We start from the raw sequence: 18,353 nt of genomic DNA, 5'->3' as shown, positions 1-18,353 counted from the left end.
ATCTGTGGGGATAAGCTGCTAGATGCCAACCCATCCTTGCATCGTGAACCCAAATTGTAATCGTTCCTCAAATCTCTGGGGGTAAATTGGTCCAAGCCTTGCCGCTGCATGTTCTAAATGCCTGGGACTCTGGAACGCGAGCAGCAGCCCCAGACACGTGGGTGTGCCTCCACCTGCTGGTGGGAGCCGTGCGGCAGCGTAAAATGAATTCACGTTTTTCCCTTTAAAAAGGGGCCTGGACCGAGAGTGGACATCACCCAAACATCGTCCAGACCCCCCTTGCCTCTCACCGACACCATCCTTATCACAGCAGACAAAGCTCGTGCGGAGTAAAGGCCAGCAAAAAATGCGGCATTTATCTACTCACTGCCTCGGCAAGGTGATACATTGCCATGGTGTGGGATCACAATTCCATAAAAAAATATTTTCTCACGTCTTTTTCGGTGCTACCTTGTTTGTGTTATTTTTTTCTCGCATGTTTCGCCTTGTTTGCTCTGTCTTGTTCTTTCGAATAGCCTAACGTGTACAATCATATACACACGCATCTCAATATTCTTTGGGTCTTTCGGTAAAGTCCCGTAGGTAGAAATAAGAATGCCAGGACGTTTCGATCGCAACGCAAGCAATCGTCATCGTGCGGAAGAACGAGGAGGGAAGCTGCGATGCAGGCTGCTTGTAAAGGTTCGAGATGGGCGTACCAGACTTTTAGACGCACAGCTATTACAAAATTAGAGCTGTTGTTGGTTTGGGATGTCACTTCCGGTCAGGTCACAACCTAGGACCTCCTTGGCTTACTCGGGCATTGTAGGGAATCGTGGAGTGGAGTAGCATCACACGCTGTCTAAAATTTACTTGCTTATCCGTCGGAATTGAGTAAATCTCGGAGCTACCTTCCTCCACTATGGACTTCTCCTTTTGTGATCGTGGGACCCCGAAAAGAAAACGCTATAAAATAAACCACACGTTGCTTTGTCGATTTCATTGAATACATCAGAAGTCAGTGATGAGGCGGTTAATATATGAAGAGTGTCCAGGGTGGAGCTGGTTGTGTGCGCACTGCGCTATGAACCCGCCAACCGAAATTAAATTCCTGGCCACGGCTGACATCAGTGCAAGCGACGTCTGAACTGGCTGTTAGCCTCCAGCAACCCATTGTCCAGAATGAGGAAGTATGACCAAACAGCCCCCCTGACTGACACACCATGGGGAGGGGGGGCTTCATCCACCGGCGGATCGATCATGGCTGATGGGGAATGGCACTAAGAGAGAAACCGATGTGGTTGTCGCCACACGAACCTGCTCGTAAACGCTGTCGATGTACGGCAACGCCGCAACGGCCTCCGCCACCTTCACGTCGGCCCAGGTCACCGTGTGGCCGGCCCCTTTCTCCGGTGAACTCGGCACGACCCTCACCGGTACCGCCCTCACTGGCGCCGCATCCCCTCCGGCCCCGGCACCGAACGCTTGCGGACCGGTGCCGTCATCTCCGCCGCCACCGCCCGCCGCGCGCTCCCCGTGGCCGCACTCCGTCTTCTCCGCTTGCTCGGCATCGCCGCGGTCGCCCTCCTTGCACCGTCGCTCGTCGGCCTCGCCGCACGCCTCGCCGTCGCAGCGGCCGCGCTTCTCCGGGTGCGAGTCCTTGATGACCGTCACCTCCAACCCGCTGACGATCACCAGCTGCGTCCGAGGGTGAGCACGCCCCTTCGGCTGCCCGTGACATTGATCCTGTGATTGAGGCTGCCCCTGTGGCTTTGGCTGCCCCTGAGGCTGCACCGTTGGCAGCACCTGCACCTGAGGCTGCCCCTGAGGCTGCTCATGAACCTTTGGCTGCACTTGAGGCTGCTCATTTGTCTGCACCTGCACCTGAGGCTGCTCCTGAACCTTTGGCTGCACCTGCACCTGAGGCTGCTCCTGTGAGTGCCCCTGAGGCTGCTCCTGAACCTTTGGCTGCACTTGCACCTGAGGCTGCTCCTGAACCTGAGGCAGCACCTGCGGCCGCTCCTTTGGCCGCGCCTGCGGCTGCCCCTGGGGCTGCGGGGCGGCCCTCTTTTTCTTCTTGGCGCCGCCGCCATCGGCACCGCCGTCGCCGCTCGGCTCGGGCGCGACGGAGTCGGCCCCCGGGAGGGAGCGGCTGCGGGGCCGCTCGGGCTGGGCCGGCGCCGCGCGGGGCCGAGCGGAGGACGCGGCGCGAGGCAGCGTGGCGGCGACGATGGGCGGCGCCGGCGCGCGCCGCTTCTTGGGGGCGTCCGACTCGAGCGATCGTCTCCTGGGGGCCGCGGCGGCGAGGACCGGGGCTGGAGACGCCGGCACCGAGTGGTGAACCTGCGGGCGTGCGGCGGCGGCGGCGACGCGCGGGGTCAAAGACGCGCGGGGCGCGCAAGTTCCGTCAAATCAAGGCTGCAGTCTCGCGGAACGCGACTGCACGGCGCCGCCGATGTTACCGGTGAGTTGTCGCGGGTTCACCTTTGCCGTGAGTCCCGTGGATTTCACGATTTGATTCGGAAATCGATGTTAGAGTGGAATCCGTGAGGTGACCAGTATCCGAGTTAATGATTCGTTAGTTAAAGTCAAGTCGATTTTGTTTAACCAGGGAAGAGATTGACCTCACGGAGCAGGCATCGAATCGTGCTCGCAAAGAATCGATTGTGCTATTTTTGATTGGCATACGTTGTATGTAATTGGTTTACATATTGCGTGTAGTTGTTTTTTACATGATTCAGAGCTCCTGTAGAAACTAGTGACAAAAACGTCTTAGTGACTCGAGCCTCGACCCCACGGACTGTGACAAGTCATCCGGACAGGAGCGAACCCTTGTAAGCCGAGAACCCGGGGCGTCACGAGCCTCTAGAGCAGCGTTCTTCACTCATGTTCAGAGGGGGGCCACTTTTGCCGATAAGACGTCATCAGTGTGAGGGCCGCCACGCCGCCGACAAGGGGTGTTGCCACGTGTTCCGTCTTGTCGGTGGAGGGCCACACTAAAGGCCACCAGGGGCTACCAGTGGCCTTGCAATGGATAACGCTGCTCTGGAATTTACAGCCCTCTGTAAAACCACTGCTGGATCAGAGCCCACCCACGCCTTGTCAATGACGGAGGCTGTCTGAACATACTTCACCACGCCGGTCAATTTGAGTTGGTGAATTAGCGGAGGCCAAGGACCGGTTACGATGTCACTCGCCCCTGATGTGAGCCCTGGCCGAGAATCGAACCAAGGTGGTCGGGGTTCGTGTGGTGTGCCACTGCGTCTCCGCTCTGCCCTGTAATGCTCCTCATGCGCTGGGTTTTTTCGCAGCCAATGTTAGGATTCATAATTGATGTTTTACTTGGGCCATGTAATGATCTGACCACATTTATGTCGTAAGACCTTCCACCGCCCGACATAATCAAACAAAAGTAATTGTTGCATTGGTGTGCAAGCGTTTAACGCGCCAATTATTATCATTTCAGATCACTCACTGGTAATGTAGAGAACAACAATCACAGCCAAATTAGGCAATTACATACAATAAGTATGATAATTGCTCATAGCAAAGACACAGATCCCCCATATAGCCTTAACAGGCTATTAGGGCAAGTGCTGTTAGCGAGCACCTATGAAGGCCGGCACGGCCAGTGGCGATGTTTACACATGTTACCAGTTACTCATTTGAGGCTGAGTCAACCTAGGCGAGGCCTGGAACCGTTTCAAATAATCGCCACTGGTGGTTGCCGTGAGCGAAAATCTAACTCGGGTCGCCGGGTTTGTAGCGCAGCGCGCCAGCCGCTGCACATTTATTCATAACACTCTCAGTATTTCAAAACATGTAAAACAAATCAACAACGTGTGATAGACTCACCAGCTTTTTCTTTCGGGGCCGAAGGCAGCTGAAGATGCCCGCGTTTTCCTTCCCAGCATGCTCTGTGACTCCAGGAGGGGGCGGTGGTTGTCTGCGGGCCCCTGTCCAACAAATGCATGGCCACTGGTGAGAGGATCGTTGTTTTCGCTGACAGGGCCCGGTTGGTAGACGCGGTACCCGGGGCAGCCCCGAGGGATTGTCAGCCGGGGTTGCAAGTTACGGTGGCCTCAATCTGCGTGCGTCTCTTGTCTCTGTGGTCATGTTTGACCCCCTCACTATGTCTCCCCCGATGTATCTGTCTCTCCCTGTGTCTCTAGATTTCTGTGTCGCTGTGTCTCTGTCTTTTGCCGATCTGTTTCCGTTTCTTTCTCTCTGTGTGTCTTTACCTCTGTGTGTTTCGATGTGTATTTGCGTTTCTCTCATTCCGTATCTGTCTATCTCTGATTGTGTCCTTTTTCATACCTGTCCCGCTGTGTCGCTATGTTTCTGTTTGTGTAAATTTTTCTGCGTCTGTGTATTTTTTTATCTTTATGCCTCTATGTTTCTGCGTCTGTCTGTGTCTGCCTCTATTCTCTTCTCTCTCTCTGTGGCAATGTTCCTGTCCGTCTATTTGTCTGCGCATCTCTCTTTTCTGCGGTCTGGTCCCCGGCACCCAAGCTGCGTGGGCCGATGAGAGAGACATCGCGGCAGTGCGAGGTGCAGGCGTGGGTGGGGTCCCTACCTGGGTAGGTGTGGGAGCCATGCACGATGGGATGGCATAGCGTGGCCGCTGTCAAAACACAGAACAAGAAGTAGAGAGCTTGACGTCACTGACAATGCCGCTGTCAATTCCTACAACCTGGAGGGCCTTTTGTCACCCGTGTCATCATTAGTCAATCAACAACCACACACTGTGACAGGCCGAACAGCGATATCTGGCTAGGCGGTGTCATAGTTATCACTGTTTTAACATATCTTGCATATGAGAACTTAAAATAAAGGCAAAGAGTCTTTCAAAAAGTGTGGCCGTTCGTGATGGACGTGCAACAGAGATCGGTGCGTTTGACTGTAACCTGTGCTTCACTCACAAGGAAATAACCACACGGGTTCCCAATCAGTCACGCATCCTGCCTGGGTTTTATCAAAATAAAGGGGTGAATGAACGCAGCGTACAGCGCTCTTGTCAATTAACTGCCGGATGGAGGCCTTCCCCGTGCCATGTCGGTACACGGGGATTGCTTCACCATACGCCACTACGGGTTGGTGATACCATGGCCAGGGATCGAACTCGGGAGGGCAGGTTCGTAGCGCGGGTGTGTGAACTATTGCATCACGCGGATAAATAGGTTACTGTCGACTTCACTATGGGGAGGATGGATCCTGCCATAGAGATGTGGAATTTCCGTGACTGACTCAAAGATGCCAGCGTGTAGAGATGAGAGCTTGTTTGAATGGTGGAGGGGTAGGCGGGAGGGGGGGTGTAAATGAGAAGTGTAAATAAGTACAGATAAACAAGCATTACATTTATTTCACAAACAATTTTTTCACAAAAAACGAGCGCAGGAAAAACCTTCCCCGAGGTTGGTGACCCAACCGCGTGTAGCTTGGCGTTGAGAATTCTCCGGGCACTTTGGTTTCCTCCCACACTCAAAATAAATCCTGGAACATGTAGCCGGCCAAATATACCCAATGAAGAGAAGCTTGGGACTCGGTGTGCCTTTGCTTTCCCAAGCAAACAAATAAATACAAATTATTATTATTATTACAAAATACATAAATAGGAAAGCCATCTGTGTCTGTTTTATCACTGAATAACATTACAATTACGTACATCGGGCAATGTGTCTTTTGGCCAAATTACAAAACCTCGACTAGTACAGTATGCACTATTCTGTATCTCATCAGCAGGGTGTAGTCCATTTCACAAATATTACTTGGCTTGGCTGGTGATCCAGGCAGGAGCTATCCAACAAAACACTGCCACTCTCAATGCCACGCTCAAAAGAGTTCAGAAAAAAAGATCCTGGAAAATTATTTTTAATCGATGATGAGGCTCATGGATGTCGATAGAAATCCAAGATTTGTGTTTATTTTGGGAACATTCGTCGATTCGGTAGACTAACTGAATTAAAGTTAAATCAACTACTTTTTTTTATGGTAGACTAGCTGTACTACCCGGCTTCGCCCTGGACTTGGATTCACCATGCCCGGCCGCCTTTGTCCCCCAAGTGGCGATGTTCACACACCACACCAGTTACTCGTTTGAGGCTGAGTCGACCTAGGGGAGGCCCAAGACCGGTTAAAATAATCGTCACCGGTGGTGGCCGGTCGCCGTGTTCGTAGCGCGGCGCGCTAAATGCTACACTACCATGCGTTACGCTTCCACATGCGCGGGTCACGTGACAAATTGACGTCACAGCTCACTTGCCGTGAAAAAAATAAATGCATTATTTAGCTCCCCCCCCCCAAAAAAGTGTATTTTTATAACTTTTGCATGGTGTACAGTCTGGAAAGTACCCACATGGCAAATTTCCAGTTTGTTGCATGTCGGGAAGTACAATAAACATTTTGAACAGACACACATAATCACAACGTTGCCTTTTATATGTATGGAGATTAATCTGGCCTCTTTTAAAATGGAAGTCTGGAAGCCCTCTCTACGAGCCACGGCCACAGTGACGCGCCTGATGATGCCGATGACGCCACTAAAGCCCCGTCCCTCACCTCCCGTCCAGCGGCACAGAGGCGAGAGGTTTTCTTCCCAGCGAACGCCGTGCCCTCCGATCACTCGCGTAATCGAACGAGCCCTCGAATCGGGCGATCAAACCGTCGACTTAATCATCGGGATTACGGCCCACGAGCTCGAAACGCAGCCCCGACAACGCCGCGATAGGAGGAGGTGGCGGCGGCAGGGGTCAGGGGGTCGAGGGGCCGCGCGCCTCTCTCACCCTTGCTGGTGTCGACGACGTAGAGCTCGCGGATGCCGAGCTCGGCGAGCGAGCACGCGGGGTCGACGCGCTCGGCCTGCGTCGCGTCGCGGAACAGCAGCAGCGAGCGCGGCTCCAGGCCGCTCTTGGCCGCGATGGCCGGCAGCAGCACGCGCAGCGGCACGCGCCGGCTCACGCGCAGGAACTCCTTCTGCGTGCGCGAGAGGTTCACCACCAGCCGCACCGTCGGCTGTCCGCACGCACAAACCAAAATGACAAAATCATGCAACGGGACATTTTTTTTTTAGGTGTGACAAAATTATCAAAGTTTGTTTTTGGGCTCATATGGGCACAATGGCTATGCTCGTCTACCGTATACAGCCCCGAGTCAGTGATGGAAGTTCCACGTTCCTATGGCAGGGGTGGGTTTATACACATAAGGCAACCGCTGTTGTGGTATCCATCGGTGTTAATAAATTGATGGGTAAACAAACAAGGCTGTGTGCGGTGTGTTTGAGCTCTGTGCATGCAGCCACCATTTGTGTTCTCGAGCTACCCGGTGTGTTTCTCGGGTTGTGCAGTTCCTGGAGAAACCCCCAGCACGTGGAGCAAAACGTCGGGCAACATCGTCGGAAGCAACACGACGAAACAATGCGGAAACAACGCAGGAGTGCGTCTTGTCCCGAGGAAACTAAAACTATAGTCCATGAGTCACTGGGCTCCCTGCACCACGGCTGAGAGGTCGACATTGCGGAACACATCTGGGGAGGGAAACTGTTGGAGGTAGCAAGTTACACTGTCACAAGTTACACTGTCACAAGTTACACTGTAACAAGGTACATGGTAACAAGTTACATGGTAACAAAGTTACACTGTCACAAGTTACACTGTCACAAGTTACACTGTCACAAGTTACATGGTAACAAGTTACACTGTCACAAGTTACACTGTCACAAGTTACACTGTCACAGGTTACACTGTCACAAGTTACATGGTAACAAGTTACACTGTCACAAGTTACACTGTCACAAGTTACATGGTAACAAGTTACACTGTCGCAAGTTACACTGTCAAAAGTTACATGGTAACAAGTTACAGTCTAACAAGTTACACTGTCACAAGTTACATGGTAACAAGTTACACTGTCACAAGTTACATGGTAACAAGTTACACTGTCACAAGTTACACTGTCACAAGTTACACTGTCACAAGTGACATGGTAACAAGTTACACTGTCACAAGTTACACTGTAACAAGTTACATGGTAACAAGTTACATGGTAACAAGTTAGTGTTACAAGTTACATGGTAACAAGTTACATGGTAACAAGTTACATGGTAACAAGTTACATGGTAACGAGTTAGTGTTACAAGTTACACTGTAACAAGTTACACTGTAACAAGTTACATGGTAACAAGTTACATGGTAACAAGTTAGTGTTACAAGTTACATGGTAACAAGTTACATGGTAACAAGTTAGTGTTACACGTTACACTGTAACAAGTTACATGGTAACAAGTTACAGTCTAACAAGTTACATGGTAACAAGTTACATGGTAACAAGTTACACTGTCACAAGTTACATGGTAACAAGTTACACTGTCACAAGTTACATGGTAACAAGTTAGTGTTACAAGTTACATGGTAACAAGTTACACTGTAACAAGTTACACTGTAACAAGTTACATGGTAACAAGTTAGTGTTACAAGTTACACTGTAACAAGTTACATGGTAACAAGTTAGTGTTACAAGTTACATGGTAACAAGTTAGTGTTACAAGTTACACTGTAACAAGTTACATGGTAACAAGTTAGTGTTACAAGTTACATGGTAACAAGTTACACTGTCACAAGTTACATGGTAACAAGTTACATGGTAACAAGTTACACTGTCACAAGTTACACTGTCACAAGTTACACTGTCACAAGTGACATGGTAACAAGTTACACTGTCACAAGTTACACTGTAACAAGTTACATGGTAACAAGTTACATGGTAACAAGTTAGTGTTACAAGTTACATGGTAACAAGTTACATGGTAACAAGTTACATGGTAACGAGTTAGTGTTACAAGTTACACTGTAACAAGTTACACTGTAACAAGTTACATGGTAACAAGTTAGTGTTACAAGTTACATGGTAACAAGTTACATGGTAACAAGTTAGTGTTACAAGTTACACTGTAACAAGTTACATGGTAACAAGTTACAGTCTAACAAGTTACATGGTAACAAGTTACATGGTAACAAGTTACACTGTCACAAGTTACATGGTAACAAGTTAGTGTTACAAGTTACACTGTAACAAGTTACACTGTAACAAGTTACATGGTAACAAGTTAGTGTTACAAGTTACACTGTAACAAGTTACATGGTAACAAGTTAGTGTTACAAGTTACATGGTAACAAGTTAGTGTTACAAGTTACACTGTAACAAGTTACATGGTAACAAGTTAGTGTTACAAGTTACATGGTAACAAGTTACACTGTCACAAGTTACATGGTAACAAGTTACATGGTAACAAGTTACACTGTCACAAGTTACACTGTCACAAGTTACACTGTCACAAGTGACATGGTAACAAGTTACACTGTCACAAGTTACACTGTAACAAGTTACATGGTAACAAGTTACATGGTAACAAGTTAGTGTTACAAGTTACATGGTAACAAGTTACATGGTAACAAGTTACATGGTAACGAGTTAGTGTTACAAGTTACACTGTAACAAGTTACACTGTAACAAGTTACATGGTAACAAGTTACATGGTAACAAGTTAGTGTTACAAGTTACATGGTAACAAGTTACATGGTAACAAGTTAGTGTTACAAGTTACACTGTAACAAGTTACATGGTAACAAGTTACAGTCTAACAAGTTACATGGTAACAAGTTAGTGTTACAAGTTACACTGTAACAAGTTACACTGTAACAAGTTACATGGTAACAAGTTAGTGTTACAAGTTACACTGTAACAAGTTACATGGTAACAAGTTAGTGTTACAAGTTACATGGTAACAAGTTAGTGTTACAAGTTACACTGTAACAAGTTACATGGTAACAAGTTAGTGTTACAAGTTACATGGTAACAAGTTACATGGTAACAAGTTACATGGTAACGAGTTAGTGTTACAAGTTACACTGTAACAAGTTACATGGTAACAAGTTACATGGTAACAAGTTAGTGTTACAAGTGACATGGTAACAAGTTACACTGTAACAAGTTACACTGTAACAAGTTACATGGTAACAAGTTACATGGTAACAAGTTAGTGTTACAAGTTACATGGTAACAAGTTACATGGTAACAAGTTACATGGTAACGAGTTAGTGTTACAAGTTACACTGTAACAAGTTACACTGTAACAAGTTACATGGTAACAAGTTACATGGTAACAAGTTAGTGTTACAAGTTACATGGTAACAAGTTACATGGTAACAAGTTAGTGTTACAAGTTACACTGTAACAAGTTACATGGTAACAAGTTACAGTCTAACAAGTTACATGGTAACAAGTTAGTGTTACAAGTTACACTGTAACAAGTTACACTGTAACAAGTTACATGGTAACAAGTTAGTGTTACAAGTTACACTGTAACAAGTTACATGGTAACAAGTTAGTGTTACAAGTTACATGGTAACAAGTTAGTGTTACAAGTTACACTGTAACAAGTTACATGGTAACAAGTTAGTGTTACAAGTTACATGGTAACAAGTTACATGGTAACAAGTTACATGGTAACGAGTTAGTGTTACAAGTTACACTGTAACAAGTTACATGGTAACAAGTTACATGGTAACAAGTTAGTGTTACAAGTTACATGGTAACAAGTTACACTGTAACAAGTTACATGGTAACAAGTTAGTGTTACAAGTTACACTGTAACAAGTTACATAGTAACAAGTTAGTGTTACAAGTTACAGTGTAAACAAAAAACAAACAGGCCTCGTCTGTTTTTGTTTACAGCCACGTGGTTTTTGTTCATCAGGACGAAACATCAGTGTCAAGTCATTCGGCTCGGTGTTGCGCCGTTCAGGTCGAGACTCTGGAAGATAAATCCACACAGCAGCGCTAAACGTGTTTCACCTTCACAGGCCATCAAATTAACACGGTCACATATCTCTGGTCGTACAGCCCGGAGCAGAGGGATATATTCCCAGCTCATGACGCTCCTGCTTAATCTATAACCACGAGATACGCAGGACGTCGTATCTCAAAGCACCAGCATGCTCTTTTTATTTATGACATTTAAAACGGCGCTTTAAATGCCTAGTTGATAGCGGGTACTCGCTGCCGGGGTAGGAGAGCGAGGCTCTTTTGTTTTCCTGCCAAGAAAACCAGGAATGTGCTCAGATCGCGTCATTGACGTGCACGTGTGAATGAATGTGCGAGTGTTCTTACGAAGGGACCGGTAGCACAGTGGTTAGCGCACTTCACAATTAACCCGGGGGCCTGATTTCTCATTCTGCTCGTGGATAATCCGTCCTTGGCCTCCCCTAGGTCGACTCAGCTTTAAATGAGTCTCTCTGGTGTGGCGTGTAAACATCAGCACTGGGGAGACAGAGGTGGTCCAGGCCACACCACCATGAGCAGTGCTCGCCTATTAGGTGCTCGCTCACGGCACTCTTCACAACAACCTGTGTAGGCTACTCGGGGAACTGTGTATTTGTTACTCGTGTGTGTGTGTTACTCGTGTGTGTGTGTTACTCGTTTGTGTGTGTGCGTGTCATTAGCCACGTGAGTCACCGCGTGATGGAATTCACTCAGTGACCCAGCGTTCATAGCGGTATTTATAGGCTCATAAATGAGGCTCCAACGGTCAGCAAATTAGGACCATTTGGGATGCCGTCATTAACGAAATTAACTGCATCGACTTAAACTAAAATAGAAAGTGCTGCAAGCACATTCATCAAGAATGAACTCGTTTGTAGTTGGTTTATCTCATCGAGTAATATTTTGAAATGTTAAAATGAAATGGTCCTCAACTGCCCTATTTAGTAAGTAAACCGGTAACAGCCGATGTAGATGGAAAAGGAATTTTTCCTGCCAATTAAAAAATAAAATTAGTTTACAAATAGTTTTTTTCACGTAATGCTGGAGAATATCCGACACAGACAAGAGCTACTGCTATGGGAATGTGTATCTCCCACCACTGGCTCAGTGATGTAGATGAGGGCCGCTTACAGTATCACTCGTTTGAGCAGAGAGATTCTTTGACCGAATTTGACTTGAACCCTGGACAAATCAATCGGTCACAACGTGAATTCTTTCGTGCCTACTCCAAAAGGAGACGACAAATGGAACGACGCAGCTCTGTAATGCGATGTCCTGCCAGAGCCGCGTTCCAGAGCGCAGCAGATTGCGCCATCTATTTATCAGCTGGTTTCTGTGTACGTGCTTTTCGACGTGTGTTTAGGCGTTGAACTGGGCAACCGTGAAAGATGTCCCACGCCTCTGGGCTGCGTGCAGCTCTTGCCAGGCAGCATCCCGCGCAACGGAAGTGGCTGTCAAATTTGTTACCGACTCCGAAATGTGCGACGCGCGAGGGAACGCGACACGCGTGACTCTTTTGCGCCTCCGTCATCCCATGCCGAGTGTCCGGGATTTACCGATACTTACTTGCGGCCATCCATTCCGCTGCTGGATGGAAACCGCCCCATATCATGACGTGCACGCGCAAGCGGCAAAGTTTCTCACTGGTTTGACAAATACCCAAAACTGAATGCACCACCACTGTCACCCCAGCGAGGATGAAAAAGTCAATGTTTGTCCGAGTACTTCCGACACCACGGCATTTCATGAACATTTATCCCTTTTCAAGATAGGTGGATACATTATTGATGATGATGATGCTTCTCTGATGATGATATTGCTATATTCTTAGCTCTTTCGGTAAAGTCACGTTGACGTTTCGACCATAACACAAACGATCGTCATCAGGTGTGTCGTTTGCATAAATTTATTTATTTTTAAACGGTGTATTTATTTATTTCTAAAAAAACGTCAGCGCCACGCGCAGCGATTTGGCAGTTTATTTAGAAGGACTAGTCCATCTATGTTCTGAAAAGAGGAGGGGGGAGACAAAAAATTAATGTATGCTGTCTGAAAGCCACTGTAAGCATGAACAATCAATTAAGACCTGAAATGGTTAATCAAATCTTTCCAATGATTGCTAAGCCAGAATCCATCTTCTCGGTTGAAATTATCTCTATGCTTATATATGTGGATAGCCTCATGAACGAATCTCTCATGGTAGCCAGATGGCTTACAAAGAACCTCTGTCTTGGAAAAGTCAATGGCATGTGAGCCTACTGAATTAGAACAATGATCTGCTACGGCCGAGGTGTTGGTCCTACCGTGTTTAAGGGCTGCTTTGTGTTCACGAATGCGGTCCGAGACATGGCGTTTGGTTTCTCCAATGTAACTACTACCACAGAGGCAACTTAGTTTGTAGACACCAGGGTACTGTATGTCCGGAATCACATCTTTTACAGACGGAACCAGATCACGGATTTTATGTAATGTGTTGAAACGGACCTGGATCTTGTGTTTATTCAAGATTTTGGAGATCTTTTTTGTGATCCCCGCAATGTAGGGTAAAGTGATGGTTTTGAAAGGCTCCTGTGATAATAATCATGCTTCTGCTACTGCTCAAGACCACAATGCTGCGGCTGATGGTTGCCGTGGCGGTCGTGTCAGATGACAGTGCAGGTGATGCTGCCGTTGATGATGTTGAGGCTTCTGCTGCTACTGCCGATGAGTGGTGGTCATGTTGGGGCAGTCGCGTCAGACGACGGCGCCACGGCCACCGATGAGCCTCTCGCTTGGGAAGGATTCGGGGGGGGGGGGGAGGGGGCAGGGGAGCTCACCTCGGGGAAGGGCTCAATTCAAGGGGGGCTCACCTCGCGGGGTGGGTGGGGGGGGGCAGGATCTCACCTCGGGCGCATTGGAGCGGTGGGCCCTGCGCGCGTCCAGCGGCTCCCGCTCGATGAGCCGCACGGCCCCCACGGGGAGGCTGCCGATGGCCGTGTTGGGCTTGAAGGGCAGCAGGCGGCCGTCCACGCGCGAGTACAGCTCCAGCGCGTGGCGCGCCGGGCTCAGACGGTACCACGCGCACAGGCGCACCAGCACGTCCATCATGGGGATGCTGGTGGGAGCAATCGGCATCGCGGCAGATTAAGGCGACGAACAGGAAAGGGTCACGTGGATGAATCGTAGTCCACGGCATTATCCGTTATCCGTTATCGTCTGCGGGCATTCCGTTTTCTTCATATTAGCCAATGAGCATTTGTTTTTGTGTCATTTGGTACTGCCTGTCACATCAGCATTGATCGCTATATCACTGTCATTGACTCGCAGGGTGGCGTCGTGTTAACAGTTTCCCCTCACAGCTAGAAGTGCCTCGGTTTGATTCCCGATGCAGGTGCCTTTCGGTGTGGAGTTTGTATGTTCTGTGTGTAGTTTGTATGTTCTGTGTGTGTAGTTTGTATGTTCTGTGTGTAGTTTGTATGTTCTGTGTGTAGTTTGTATGTTCTGTGTGTAGTTTGTATGTTCTGTGTGTAGTTTGTATGTTCTGTGTGTGTAGTTTGTATGTTCTGTGTGTGTAGTTTGTATGTTCTGTGTGTGTAGTTTGTATGTTCTGTGTGTGTAGTTTGTATGTTCTGTGTGGAGTTTGTATGTTCTGTGTGTAGTTTGTATGTTCTGTGTGTGTATTTTGTATGTTCTGTGTGTGTAGTTTGTATGTTCTGTGTGTGTAGTTTGTATGTTCTGTGTGTGTAGTTTGTATGTTCTGTGTGTAGTTTGTATGTTCTGTGTGTGTAGTTTGTATGTTCTGTGTGTGTAGTTTGTATGTTCTGTGTGTGTAGTTTGTATGTTCTATGTGTAGTTTGTATGTTCTGTGTGTAGTTTGTATGTTCTGTGTGTAGTTTGTATGTTCTGTGTGTGTAGTTTGTATGTTCTGTGTGTGTAGTTTGTATGTTCTGTGTGTAGTTTGTATGTTCTGTGTGTGTAGTTTGTATGTTCTGTGTGTAGTTTGTATGTTCTGTGTGTAGTTTGTATGTTCTGTGTGTAGTTTGTATGTTCTGTGTGTGTAGTTTGTATGTTCTGTGTGTGTAGTTTGTATGTTCTGTGTGTAGTCTGTATGTTCTGTGTGTAGTTTGTATGTTCTGTGTGTAGTTTGTATGTTCTGTGTATAGTTTGTATGTTCTGTGTGTAGTTTGTATGTTCTGTGTGTAGTTTGTATGTTCTGTGTGTAGTTTGTATGTTCTGTGTGTAGTTTGTATGTTCTGTGTGTGTAGTTTGTATGTTCTGTGTGTAGTTTGTATGTTCTGTATGTATAGTTTGTATGTTCTGTGTGTGTAGTTTGTATGTTCTGTGTGTGTAGTTTGTATGTTCTGTGTGTAGTTTGTATGTTCTGTGTGTAGTTTGTATGTTCTGTGTGTGTAGTTTGTATGTTCTGTGTGTGTAGTTTGTATGTTCTGTGTGGGGTTTGTATGTTCTGTGTGTGTAGTTTGTATGTTCTCTGTGTGTGGAGTTTGTATAAAATGTAACTTGTATTGGCCAAACATCCCAATACAGGTACTAATAATGGACTTGATAATAACTCAGTTGGGATCACACACAGCAGCAGCATCATCGCCCCCTACTGCGAGAACTTGGCAGGACTCTCTGGATAAATAGTCTTTAAACTCAATGAGGCTTTCCTGCACAAAACAAGCAGCATTGTCATCTGCATCAGCATCATCAGCATCATAAATAAATAACATAACTTTATTGGTGCGTCTCCACGTCCGAAGACGTACTGAGGCTCTCACAAGGCCATGAGGGAGGGGCGTGTGGCACAGTTCGACGGCAGCTATCATAGAGTGCGGTCGTGTCGTTACAGTTCTCTGCGGTGAGTACAAGGTCTTTAAAAACAACGGCGCTATGCTTCTCTTAAATAAAATTAACGCTAAGCGCTGGAGCGTTCCGAGAATCAGTGGCGAACGGGACCCACCCTGCAAGTGGCAGACATCTCAGAACGGGAAAGGGTTAACAGTCAGAACGATGCCTTTAACCGGACGTCTTTAACCTGCGTACGTTCTCTAAATGTGTGTTATTTGAGTTAAATCACAGGCAAAGAAATGAGCTGAACATTTCCTGCAGCCACAGCATCCTGCAATATGTCATGCACGTGACAAGGATGAATGGTGACCGGCTGGACAGGACAGCGATGGAGGAAACACTGAAAGGTGCTCAGGGAAGAGAAAGGCCGCCGTCTGACCGGACGTCAAACATCAAACACTGTATGGGGATGGGAGCTCGCTCAGTTGAAATTGGCAGTGACGGACAGAGAGAAGTGGAGAGAGACCACGGGAAGGAGGTATTGGTGAAGGAAACGGTCACGTGGCCCAATGGCCCAGAAGGCCAAGGAACCGGAGGAAGAAACAGAACAGCATTGGCAGGTGATGCTGGGGAAGCGACGTGGAAGATGATGCCCACAGTTCCACTCGTGCCACAAATGTAAATTGCTTCTCTCATCACCATCACCACCACCACCACACAAACGTTGTTCTCCATGCTCTATAAAGAGCGATTTGGCAGCGTCAGATATCCGTGATTTATTTATAAATGTTCAGTCAAATGAAGCGCACAGCCGCATGTACACTACAGTGACGGGCGTTTTGCGTCCATTATTGTCAGAGTTGCAAGAGCCATTGACCGGCCACCACGAATACACATTTTTTTTTTCCAAAACATTCTGAGACAAGAGTCATGCAACTGCTATGTGGGACTAGAAATCCTGGGCTAGAAATAGCCTCGAGCAATGGTGAGTGACCTTGCACCAAAACGCCTTCGACCTCTGCGGTGCGAGGCCATGCAAGCGGTTTTGAGTTCTGCGAATGAAATCGATATATTTTTTTCTGTGCACAGTTGCGCAGTGTCTCACTTGTTCGTTAAAATTGTTTGTTCTGTCCTATCACGGCGGAAAGCGCGATGTTTCGCAGACTGTCAAGAATGCGCCTGCGCACAACTCGTGCCAGACATTAGGTTGAGCCAATCACCCAGTAAACTATCAGGCGCAGACCTCAATGAGCAAATATAACTTAATGGTAGGGCTTTATTTGCCCAGCAAAGCCTCACTGAGTCTCTGGGAACTTTTCCGTGAGGGTTCTTTGTTAGCATTATTGGCCACTTCTTGAAAGAGTTCTACAGTGTCCCTGCAGGAGGAAGCTGGAATATAAAAAAATAATTACCTCATCATATCAAAATTCCTACACATAGGCTGGCAGTGCGGGCTGGTGAGCACGGGTTGGTGAAGGCAGGGAGCGTAGACAAGGGAGCGTAGAAGTACGGTACAACAATGTCTTTTTCTGCACTGCCCGCTGCTACCCACAGCCCATAATAATGGCTAAGTAGTAAGATTGCATGAATTAACTGCAGGAGAATAACCATGGGATTCTACCCAGGGCTTCATTTCTCACTGAACATGTTCAAGATTGGTGATATACTGAAGTACGTGGCACATGACTCGTAGCCACAGCCATAGTGAGATGTAGACTAGATGCGGTGTGACGTGTGCAAACATATTTTCTGGGTCATTGACCCGAACAGACCTGGCTGAATTTAAGCCCTGGATTGACATAATTCCGTTGTCATTCATGACACCTTCCACGCCTGTCCACTCAATGTACTCCACTCGAGACACTAAATAACAGCTCCCCTGTGGCTGAGCTGGGACTTCTCACCTCGCCCGATGTCGTATTTAACACGCAAAAGGCAATTCCAACGCCAGCGTTGACACCGTGTGCGAAGAACAAGCGTCTAATGCGGACTGGGCAGGCGAGACGCGTGGCCAGGATCCCCATTAGACATCAAATATCCCTTCTCTCCCTGTGGAACGCACCTTAGGTGCACGAGGTGAGAGCGCACAGGGTTCAAGGTGCACGCGCGCGAAAGTCAGCAGGGTCAGGACGTAAAGGGTCGTGGAGTACAGGGTTAGTGTGCGCGGGGTCAAAATTAGGTCATGGTGCGGGGTCAAGGTGTGCGGGGTCAAGGTGTGCGGGGTCAAGGTGTGCGGGGTCAAGGTGTGTGGGGTTAAGGTGTGCGGGGTCAAGGTGTGCGGGGTCAAGGTGTGTGGGGTCAAGGTGCGCGGGGTCAAGGTGTGTGGGGTCAAGGTGCGCGGGGTCAAGGTGTGCGGGGTCAAGGTGCATGGGGTCAAGGTGTGTGGGGTCAAGGTGTGTGGGGTCAAGGTGCGCGGGGTCAAGGTGTGCGGGGTCAAGGTGCGCGGGGTCAAGGAATGCGGGGTCAAGGTGCACGGGGTCAAGCTGTGTGGGGTCAAGGTGTGCGGGGTCAAGGTGCGTGGGGTCAAGGTGTGCGGGGTCAAGGCGCGCGGGGTCAAGGTGCGCGGGGTGAAGGTGTGCGGGGTCAAGGTGCGCGGGGTGAAGGTGTGTGGGGTCAAGGTGTGCAGGGTCAAGGTTTTGTGGGGCCAAGGTGCGCGGGGTCAAGGTGTGTGGGGTGAAGGTGCGCGGGGTCAAGGTGTGTAGGGTCCAGGTGCGCGGGGTGAAGGTGCGCGGGGTCAAGGTGTGTGGGGTCAAGGTGTGCGGGGTCAAGGTGCACGGGGTCAAGGTGTG

General features: G+C 48.1%; 1 protein-coding gene across 4 annotated transcripts in view; it reads right to left on the bottom strand.

The window, feature by feature from the left end:
- Nucleotides 1-18,353, bottom strand: part of LOC116948725 (uncharacterized) — a 43,682-nt gene that overhangs the window by 11,527 nt on the left and 13,802 nt on the right. For all 4 annotated transcript variants that reach the window (XM_032965733.2, XM_076071720.1, XM_032965736.2 and 1 more), the window contains exons 3-7: nt 13,678-13,888; nt 6,762-6,990; nt 4,556-4,603; nt 3,835-3,935; nt 1,297-2,322 (exon numbers count right to left, since the gene is read on the bottom strand). In XM_032965733.2, coding sequence (XP_032821624.1) covers nt 1,297-2,322; nt 3,835-3,935; nt 4,556-4,603; nt 6,762-6,990; nt 13,678-13,888 — 1,615 coding nt within the window. The remainder of the gene's footprint in view (nt 1-1,296; nt 2,323-3,834; nt 3,936-4,555; nt 4,604-6,761; nt 6,991-13,677; nt 13,889-18,353) is intronic.

This window comes from Petromyzon marinus, chromosome 34 (assembly GCF_048934315.1).
Source record: "Petromyzon marinus isolate PM22_M1 ecotype Great Lakes invasive population chromosome 34, UKy_Petmar_22M1.pri1.0, whole genome shotgun sequence".
NCBI classification, from domain to species: domain Eukaryota; kingdom Metazoa; phylum Chordata; class Hyperoartia; order Petromyzontiformes; family Petromyzontidae; genus Petromyzon; species Petromyzon marinus.
The sequence above is the reverse complement of the archived record's forward strand: the minus strand, read 5'-3'. Positions and strand labels throughout refer to the sequence as shown.